This window comes from Nerophis ophidion, linkage group LG04, assembly GCF_033978795.1.
Source record: "Nerophis ophidion isolate RoL-2023_Sa linkage group LG04, RoL_Noph_v1.0, whole genome shotgun sequence".
Classification (NCBI taxonomy): Eukaryota; Metazoa; Chordata; class Actinopteri; order Syngnathiformes; family Syngnathidae; genus Nerophis; species Nerophis ophidion.
Genome location: NC_084614.1, coordinates 6,421,144 through 6,433,605, shown reverse-complemented (window position 1 = coordinate 6,433,605; position 12,462 = coordinate 6,421,144). Strand labels below are relative to the sequence as shown.

Below are 12,462 nucleotides of genomic sequence, written 5' to 3'. Positions count from 1 at the left end.
CGTGCAGGCATTCAGCGAGGGCAGTTGTTGGTATAAGCGGGGTCCTTGGAGTGTATTGCGTGCAGGCATTCAGCGCGGGCAGGTGTTGGTATAAGCGGGGAAGAAGAAGAAGAAGAAGAAGAGGGAGAAGAAGATGGCGGACGTGCTGAGCGTGCTGCGGCAGTACAACATCCAGAAGAAGGAGATAGTCGCCAAGGGGGAGGAGGTGATCTTCGGAGAGTTCTCTTGGCCCAAGAATGTCAAGACCAACTACATCATCTGGGGGTTAGTCCGCCGCTTCTCTCAGTTCTAGGCCTCCTCGCCTCTCGCATGCTCTTTATTGGAACTTCTCTTCTCCCTCATAGTCCCCATTAACTACCTGCTAACTACACCATGCTAACATCAATACCGCTAACTACACCCTGCTAACATCAACACCCTGCTAACTACACCCTGCTAACATCAACACCCTGCTAACATCAACACCCTGCTAACATCAACACCCTGCTAACATCAACACACTGCTAACATCAACACCCTGCTAACATCAACACCCTGCTAACATCAACACCCTGCTAGCATCAACACCCTGCTAGCATCAACACCCTGCTAGCATCAACACCCTGCTAGCATCAACACCCTGCTAACATCAACACCCTGCTAACATCAACACCCTGCTAACATCAACACCCTGCTAACTACAACACCCTGCTAACTACAACACCCTGCTAACATCAACACCCTGCTAACATCAACACCCTGCTAACATCAACACCCTGCTAACATCAACACCCTGCTAACTACACCATGTTAACATCTATACTGTGCTAACTACACATTGCTAACTACACCATGCCAACATCAACACTCTGCTAACTACAGCATGCTAACTACAGCATGCCAACTACACCATGCTAACTACAGCATGCCAACTACACCATGCTAACATCAACACCGTGCTAACTACACCATGCTAACGCCAACACCATGCTAATTACACCATGTTAACGTCAACACCATGCTAACATCAACACTGTGCTAGCTGAAGCATGCTAACTACACCATGCTAACATCAACACCGTGCTAACTACACCATGCTAACTACACCATGCTAACATCCACACCATGCTAACTACAGCATACTGACATCAACACTGTGCTATCTACACCCTGCTAACTACACCATGCTACATATGCTACACACCAAGCGTGTAGCATATGTTCAATTGCGTCTGTGATGGCATTCGCTCTAAACTCACGCGCATGTAAAGCAGCTCTCTTTGGGTTGAAGGCAGTGTGCAGTTCAACTTAACAATAATAAAGGACAGTGGTCACAGCTCCATATATCGCTTGTATTGGTATTTCGCTCAATGCTTGATCCGATTTGTTGCATTAAAATGTCTCACCACTTGACCACCATGCTTGACTTTATTGTGGCGTTGTTTTGCACTCCACCTGTTCATCTTTTTCGTTTTGTCGGGTAAAATAATCCCACACCGCTGACCTTTTTACTGTAACTTTTAATTCGCCTGGCCGTCTTAAAGGTTAGGACACGGACCTGTGGATGTGTTGAAGGTGTGCTGGAAAATGCGGAACGGAGTTTAGGGAGCAGCAGAAAAGTGGAATGCATTTGTGTTGTCCTGAAGTCAATTGTTAATATTCTTCACATAATTACTTGATAATATTCTGCTTTAATTTGGAGCTAAAGTTGTTTATATTTATTGTACATTTATTGTGTCTCTTTCTTCTTTTCACTTTTTCACCATCTCGTCTATGAAGACTTGTCAAAAGTAAACGGTCAAGCTTACAACTGAAATGGCGTTTTTTTCACGTCTCACTGAACACTAAAGTTTGAATCGGTGCGTTGGAAAACACCGACCGAAATGTGCCCCACCTTGTCTCCACCCCTGCAGGACGGGGAAGGAGGGCCACCCCAAAGAGTACTACACCTTGGACTCCATCCTCTTCCTGCTCAACAACGTGCACCTGCCACACTCCTCCTACGTGCGCAGGGCAGCAGTGAGTGGCACCTACACCTGCACCCACACTAGCACCTACACCTGCACCCACACTAGCACCCACACTAGCACCTACACCTGCACCCACACTAGCACCTACACCTGCACCCACACTAGCACCTACACCTGCACCCACACTAGCACCTACACCTGCACCCACACTAGCACCTACACCTGCACCCACACTAGCACCTACACCTGCACCCACACTAGCACCTACACCTGCACCCACACTAGCACCTACACCTGCACCCACACTAGCACCTACACCTGCACCCACACTAGCACCTACACCTGCACCCACACTAGCACCTACACCTGCACCCACACTAGCACCACGTCACCTACACCCACACTAGCACCTACACCTGCACCCACACTAGCACCACGTCACCTACACCCACACTAGCACCTACACCTGCACCCACACTAGCACCTACACCTGCACCCACACTAGCACCTACACCTGCACCCACACTAGCACCTACACCTGCACCCACACTAGCACCTACACCTGCACCCACACTAGCACCTACACCTGCACCCACACTAGCACCACGTCACCTCACCCTAGGGCTGGGCCGTGTGCAGTCCTCACATCCAAGTTTCCAACACGGTTGTAGAAGGGAGTGAAGGCAGAGTAGAAGAAAGAAAAGATTGGATACTTGATGCCAAGTTGAAGACTGTAATGATGAGCAAGTTAGATGTGACAACAACACACATGACAAGAGGACAACAACACACATGACAAGAGGACAACAACACACATGACAACAGGACAACAACACACATGACAACAACACACATGACGAGGACAACAACACACATGACAAGAGGACAACAACACACATGACAACAACACACATGACAAGAGGACAACAACACACATGACAAGAGGACAACAACACACATGACAACAGGACAACAACACACATGACAAGAGGACAACAACACACATGACAACAGGACAACAACACACATGACGAGGACAACAACACACATGACAACAGGACAACAACACACATGACAACAACACACATGACAAGAGGACAACAACACACATGACAAGAGGACAACAACACACATGACAAGAGGACAACAACACACATGACAAGAGGACAACAACACACATGACGAGGACAACAACACACATGACAACAGGACAACAACACACATGACAAAAGGACAACAACACACATGACAACAACACACATGACAAGAGGACAACAACACACACATGACAACAACACACATGACAAGAGGACAACAACACACATGACAACAACACACATGACAACAGGACAACAACACACATGACAACAGGACAACAACACACATGACAACAACACACATGACGAGGACAACAACACACATGACAAGAGGACAACAACACACATGACAAGAGGACAACAACACACATGACAAGAGGACAACAACACACATGACAAGAGGACAACAACACACATGACAACAGGACAACAACACACATGACAACAGGACAACAACACACATGACAACAACACACATGACGAGGACAACAACACACATGACAAGAGGACAACAACACACATGACAACAACACACATGACAACAACACACATGACAAGAGGACAACAACACACATGACAAGAGGACAACAACACACATGACAACAGGACAACAACACACATGACGAGGACAACAACACACATGACAACAGGACAACAACACACATGACAAAAGGACAACAACACACATGACAACAACACACATGACAAGAGGACAACAACACACACATGACAACAACACACATGACAAGAGGACAACAACACACATGACAACAACACACATGACAACAGGACAACAACACACATGACAACAGGACAACAACACACATGACAACAACACACATGACGAGGACAACAACACACATGACAAGAGGACAACAACACACATGACAAGAGGACAACAACACACATGACAAGAGGACAACAACACACATGACAAGAGGACAACAACACACATGACAACAGGACAACAACACACATGACAACAGGACAACAACACACATGACAACAACACACATGACGAGGACAACAACACACATGACAAGAGGACAACAACACACATGACAACAACACACATGACAAGAGGACAACAACACACATGACAAGAGGACAACAACACACATGACAAGAGGACAACAACACACATGACAACAGGACAACAACACACATGACAAGAGGACAACAACACACATGACAACAGGACAACAACACACATGACAACAACACACATGACAAGAGGACAACAACACACATGACAAGAGGACAACAACACACATGACAAGAGGACAACAACACACATGACAAGAGGACAACAACACACATGACAACAGGACAACAACACACATGACAACAACACACATGACAAGAGGACAACAACACACATGACAAGAGGACAACAACACACATGACAAGAGGACAACAACACACATGACAAGAGGACAACAACACACATGACAAGAGGACAACAACACACATGACAACAGGACAACAACACACATGACAACAGGACAACAACACACATGACAACAACACACATGACGAGGACAACAACACACATGACAAGAGGACAACAACACACATGACAACAACACACATGACAACAACACACATGACAAGAGGACAACAACACACATGACAAGAGGACAACAACACACATGACAAGAGGACAACAACACACATGACAACAGGACAACAACACACATGACAAGAGGACAACAACACACATGACAACAGGACAACAACACACATGACAACAACACACATGACAAGAGGACAACAACACACATGACAAGAGGACAACAACACACATGACAAGAGGACAACAACACACATGACAAGAGGACAACAACACACATGACAAGAGGACAACAACACACATGACAACAGGACAACAACACACATGACAACAACACACATGACAAGAGGACAACAACACACATGACAAGAGGACAACAACACACATGACAAGAGGACAACAACACACATGACAAGAGGACAACAACACACATGACAAGAGGACAACAACACACATGACAACAGGACAACAACACACATGACAACAGGACAACAACACACATGACAACAGGACAACAACACACATGACAACAACACACATGACGAGGACAACAACACACATGACAAGAGGACAACAACACACATGACAAGAGGACAACAACACACATGACAAGAGGACAACAACACACATGACAACAGGACAACAACACACATGACAACAACACACATGACGAGGACAACAACACACATGACAAGAGGACAACAACACACATGACAAGAGGACAACAACACACATGACAACAACACACATGACAAGAGGACAACAACACACATGACAAGAGGACAACAACACACATGACAAGAGGACAACAACACACATGACAACAGGACAACAACACACATGACGAGGACAACAACACACATGACAAGAGGACAACAACACACATGACAAGAGGACAACAACACACATGACAACAGGACAACAACACACATGACAACAACACACATGACGAAGACAACAACACACATGACGAGGACAACAACACACATGACAACAGGACAACAACACACATGACAAGAGGACAACAACACACATGACAACAACACACATGACAAGAGGACAACAACACACACATGACAACAACACACATGACAAGAGGACAACAACACACATGACAACAACACACATGACAACAGGACAACAACACACATGACAACAGGACAACAACACACATGACAACAACACACATGACGAGGACAACAACACACATGACAAGAGGACAACAACACACATGACAAGAGGACAACAACACACATGACAAGAGGACAACAACACACATGACAAGAGGACAACAACACACATGACAAGAGGACAACAACACACATGACAAGAGGACAACAACACACATGACAACAGGACAACAACACACATGACAACAACACACATGACAAGAGGACAACAACACACATGACAACAGGACAACAACACACATGACAACAGGACAACAACACACATGACAACAACACACATGACGAGGACAACAACACACATGACAAGAGGACAACAACACACATGACAACAACACACATGACAACAACACACATGACAACAACACACATGACAACAACACACATGACAAGAGGACAACAACACACATGACAAGAGGACAACAACACACATGACAAGAGGACAACAACACACATGACAACAGGACAACAACACACATGACAACAACACACATGACAAGAGGACAACAACACACATGACAAGAGGACAACAACACACATGACAAGAGGACAACAACACACATGACAAGAGGACAACAACACACATGACAAGAGGACAACAACACACATGACAAGAGGACAACAACACACATGACAACAGGACAACAACACACATGACAACAACACACATGACAAGAGGACAACAACACACATGACAAGAGGACAACAACACACATGACAAGAGGACAACAACACACATGACAACAGGACAACAACACACATGACAACAGGACAACAACACACATGACAACAGGACAACAACACACATGACAACAGGACAACAACACACATGACAACAACACACATGACAAGAGGACAACAACACACATGACAAGAGGACAACAACACACATGACAAGAGGACAACAACACACATGACAACAGGACAACAACACACATGACAACAACACACATGACGAGGACAACAACACACATGACAACAGGACAACAACACACATGACAAGAGGACAACAACACACATGACAACAACACACATGACAAGAGGACAACAACACACATGACAAGAGGACAACAACACACATGACAACAGGACAACAACACACATGACGAGGACAACAACACACATGACAAGAGGACAACAACACACATGACAAGAGGACAACAACACACATGACAACAGGACAACAACACACATGACAACAACACACATGACGAGGACAACAACACACATGACGAGGACAACAACACACATGACAACAGGACAACAACACACATGACAAGAGGACAACAACACACATGACAACAACACACATGACAAGAGGACAACAACACACATGACAAGAGGACAACAACACACATGACAAGAGGACAACAACACACATGACAACAGGACAACAACACACATGACAACAGGACAACAACACACATGACAACAACACACATGACGAGGACAACAACACACATGACAAGAGGACAACAACACACATGACAAGAGGACAACAACACACATGACAACAACACACATGACAAGAGGACAACAACACACATGACAAGAGGACAACAACACACATGACAAGAGGACAACAACACACATGACGAGGACAACAACACACATGACAAGAGGACAACAACACACATGACAAGAGGACAACAACACACATGACAACAGGACAACAACACACATGACAACAACACACATGACGAAGACAACAACACACATGACGAGGACAACAACACACATGACAACAGGACAACAACACACATGACAAGAGGACAACAACACACATGACAACAACACACATGACAAGAGGACAACAACACACACATGACAACAACACACATGACAAGAGGACAACAACACACATGACAACAACACACATGACAACAGGACAACAACACACATGACAACAGGACAACAACACACATGACAACAACACACATGACGAGGACAACAACACACATGACAAGAGGACAACAACACACATGACAAGAGGACAACAACACACATGACAAGAGGACAACAACACACATGACAAGAGGACAACAACACACATGACAAGAGGACAACAACACACATGACAACAGGACAACAACACACATGACAACAGGACAACAACACACATGACAACAACACACATGACAAGAGGACAACAACACACATGACAACAGGACAACAACACACATGACAACAGGACAACAACACACATGACAACAACACACATGACGAGGACAACAACACACATGACAAGAGGACAACAACACACATGACAACAACACACATGACAACAACACACATGACAAGAGGACAACAACACACATGACAAGAGGACAACAACACACATGACAAGAGGACAACAACACACATGACAAGAGGACAACAACACACATGACAACAGGACAACAACACACATGACAACAACACACATGACAAGAGGACAACAATACACATGACAAGAGGACAACAACACACATGACAAGAGGACAACAACACACATGACAAGAGGACAACAACACACATGACAAGAGGACAACAACACACATGACAACAGGACAACAACACACATGACAACAACACACATGACAAGAGGACAACAACACACATGACAAGAGGACAACAACACACATGACAAGAGGACAACAACACACATGACAAGAGGACAACAACACACATGACAAGAGGACAACAACACACATGACAACAGGACAACAACACACATGACAACAGGACAACAACACACATGACAACAGGACAACAACACACATGACAACAGGACAACAACACACATGACAACAACACACATGACGAGGACAACAACACACATGACAAGAGGACAACAACACACATGACAAGAGGACAACAACACACATGACAAGAGGACAACAACACACATGACAACAGGACAACAACACACATGACAACAACACACATGACGAGGACAACAACACACATGACAACAGGACAACAACACACATGACAAGAGGACAACAACACACATGACAACAACACACATGACAAGAGGACAACAACACACATGACAAGAGGACAACAACACACATGACAACAGGACAACAACACACATGACAAGAGGACAACAACACACATGACAAGAGGACAACAACACACATGACAACAGGACAACAACACACATGACAACAACACACATGACGAGGACAACAACACACATGACGAGGACAACAACACACATGACAACAGGACAACAACACACATGACAAGAGGACAACAACACACATGACAACAACACACATGACAAGAGGACAACAACACACATGACAAGAGGACAACAACACACATGACAAGAGGACAACAACACACATGACAACAGGACAACAACACACATGACAACAGGACAACAACACACATGACAACAACACACATGACGAGGACAACAACACACATGACGAGGACAACAACACACATGACAACAGGACAACAACACACATGACAAGAGGACAACAACACACATGACAAGAGGACAACAACACACATGACAACAACACACATGACAAGAGGGCAACAACACACATGACAACAACACACCTGACAACAGGACAACAACACACATGACAACAACACACATGACAACAGGACAACAACACACATGACAAGAGGACAACAACACACATGACAAGAGGACAACAACACACATGACAAGAGGACAACAACACACATGACAAGAGGACAACAACACACATGACAAGAGGACAACAACACACATGACAAGAGGACAACAACACACACGACAAGAGGACAACAACACACACGACAAGAGGACAACAACACACACGACAAGAGGACAACAACACACATGACAAGAGGACAACAACACACATGACAAGAGGACAACAACACACGACAACAACACACATGACAAGAGGATAACAAAACATAACAAGAGGACAACAACACACATGACAACAACACACATAACAACAACACACATGACAAGAGGACAACAACACACATGACAAGAGGACAACAACACACATGACGAGGACAACAACACACATGACAAGAGGACAACAACACACATGACAAGACAACAACACACATGACAAGAGGACAACACACATGACAAGAGGACAACAACACACATGACAAGAGGACAACAACACACATGACAACAACACACATGACAAGAGGGCAACAACACACATGACAAGAGGACAACAACACACCTGACAACAGGACAACAACACACATGACAACAACACACATGACAACAGGACAACAACACACATGACAAGAGGACAACAACACACATGACAACAGGACAACAACACACATGACAACAGGACAACAACACACATGACAACATGACAACACACATGACAAGAGGACAACCACACACATGACAACAACACACATGACAAGAGGACAACAACACACATGACAAGAGGACAACAACACACATGACAACAGGACAACAACACACATGACAAGAGGACAACAACACACATGACAACAGGACAACAACACACATGACAAGAGGACAACAACACACAACACACATGACAAGAGGACAACAACACACATGACAACAACACACATGACAAGAGGATAACAACACACAACACACATGACAAGAGGACAACAACACACATAACAACACACATGACAAGAGGACAACAACACACATGACAACAACACACATGACTAGAGGACAACAACACACATGACTAGAGGACAACAACACACATGACAAGAGGACAACAACACACATAACAACACACATGACAAGAGGACAACAACACACATGACAACAGGACAACAACACATATGACAACAGGACAACACACATGACAAGAGGACAACAACACACATGACAAGAGGACAACAACACACACATGACAACAACACACATGACAAGAGGACAACAACACACATGACAACAACACACATGACAAGAGGATAACAACACACATGACAAGAGGACAACACACATGACAACAACACACATGACAAGAGGACAACAACACACATGACAACAACACACATGACAAGAGGACAACAACACACATGACAAGAGGACAACAACACACATGACAAGAGGACAACAACACACACATGACAACAACACACATGACAAGAGGACAACAACACACATGACAACAACACACATGACAAGAAGACAACAACACACATGACAACACACATGACGAGAGGACAACAACACACATGACAATAGGACAACAACACACATGACAAGAGGACAACAACACACATGACAAGAGGACAACAACACACATGACAAGAGGACAACAACACACATGACAATAGGACAACAACACACATGACAAGAGGACAACAACACACATGACAAGAGAACAACACACATGACAAGAGGACAACAACACACATGACAAGAGGACAACAACACACATGACAAGAGGACAACAACACACATGACAAGAGGACAACAACACACATGACAAGAGGACAACAACACACATGACGAGGACAACAACACACATGACAAGAGGACAACAACACACATGACAACAACACACATGACAAGAGGACAACAACACACATGACAACAGGACAACAACACACATGACAACAGGACAACAACTCACATGACAAGAGGACAACAACACACATGACAAGAGGATAACAACAAACATGACAACAACACACATGACAAGAGGATAACAACAAACATGACAACAACACACATGACAAGAGGACAACAACACACATGATAACAACACACATGACAACGTGACACGTGTTACATGTGACACACGCTACACACGTGTGTCACGTGACCCAGTTAGTGTTGCCAATTCATCCATCTTCTTCCGCTTATCTGAGGTGGAGTCTTGGGGGCAGCAGCCTAAGCAGAGAAGCCCAGACTTCCCTCTCCCCAGTCACTTGGTCCAGCTCTTTCCATGGGATCCCAGGCCAGCCAGGAGACAAAGTCTTCCTAACGTGTCTTGGGTCTACCACGAGGCCTCCTACCGGTCAGACGTACCCTAAAGACCTCCCTAGGGAGGCGTTCGGGTGGCATCCTGACCAGATACCTGAACCACCTCATCTGGCTCCTCTCCATGTGGAGGAGCAGCAGCTTTACTTTGAGTTCCTCCTGAAAGGCAGAGCTTCTCACCCTATCTCTAAGGGAGAGACCCAAACTCATTTGGGCCGCCTGTACCCGTGATCTTGTCTTTCCGGTCATAACCCAAAGCTCATGACCATAGGTGAGGATGGGAACGTAGATCGGCCGGTAAATTGAGAGCTTTGCCTTCCGGCTCAGCTCCTCCTCCACCACAAGGGTTGGATACAGCGTCCACATTACTGAAGACGCCTGTCCACCTCACCATATACTGGTGGACAAGACTCTGAGGTACTTGAAGTCCTCCACTTGGGTCAGGGTCTCCTCCCCAACCCGGAGTGTTGGCACTCCATCAAGTATTAAAAGATCCCTCCCTTCCACTGGAATACAGCAGTGTCCACTATCACCTCACACTGCCTCTAAAGTTACTGATTTGATCTCCACTCACTGAATCCTTCTGGATTGTATCAATGTTGCAAGAATAAAATTGTCCCTGAATTGTATCGACGACCACCAAGGAATCTTTTTACATCTTTTAATTTGTTGTATTAAAATGTCTCACCACTTTACCACTGTATTGTGG

The 12,462-nt window shown here is 44.9% G+C and overlaps 1 protein-coding gene across 2 annotated transcripts in view; it reads left to right on the top strand.

Annotated features, from left to right (window-relative positions):
• The first annotated feature begins 45 nt into the window (after nucleotides 1-45).
• LOC133550799 (parafibromin) overlaps nucleotides 46-12,462 on the top strand; it is a 61,205-nt gene continuing 48,788 nt past the window's right edge. The window contains exons 1-2 of one of the 2 annotated variants that reach the window (XM_061896843.1): nucleotides 46-264; nucleotides 1,893-1,998. In XM_061896843.1, the coding sequence (XP_061752827.1) occupies nucleotides 134-264; nucleotides 1,893-1,998 (237 nt within the window). In that variant the 5' untranslated portion in view covers nucleotides 46-133. The remainder of the gene's footprint in view (nucleotides 265-1,892; nucleotides 1,999-12,462) is intronic. The other variant, XM_061896844.1, reaches the window with a different exon arrangement.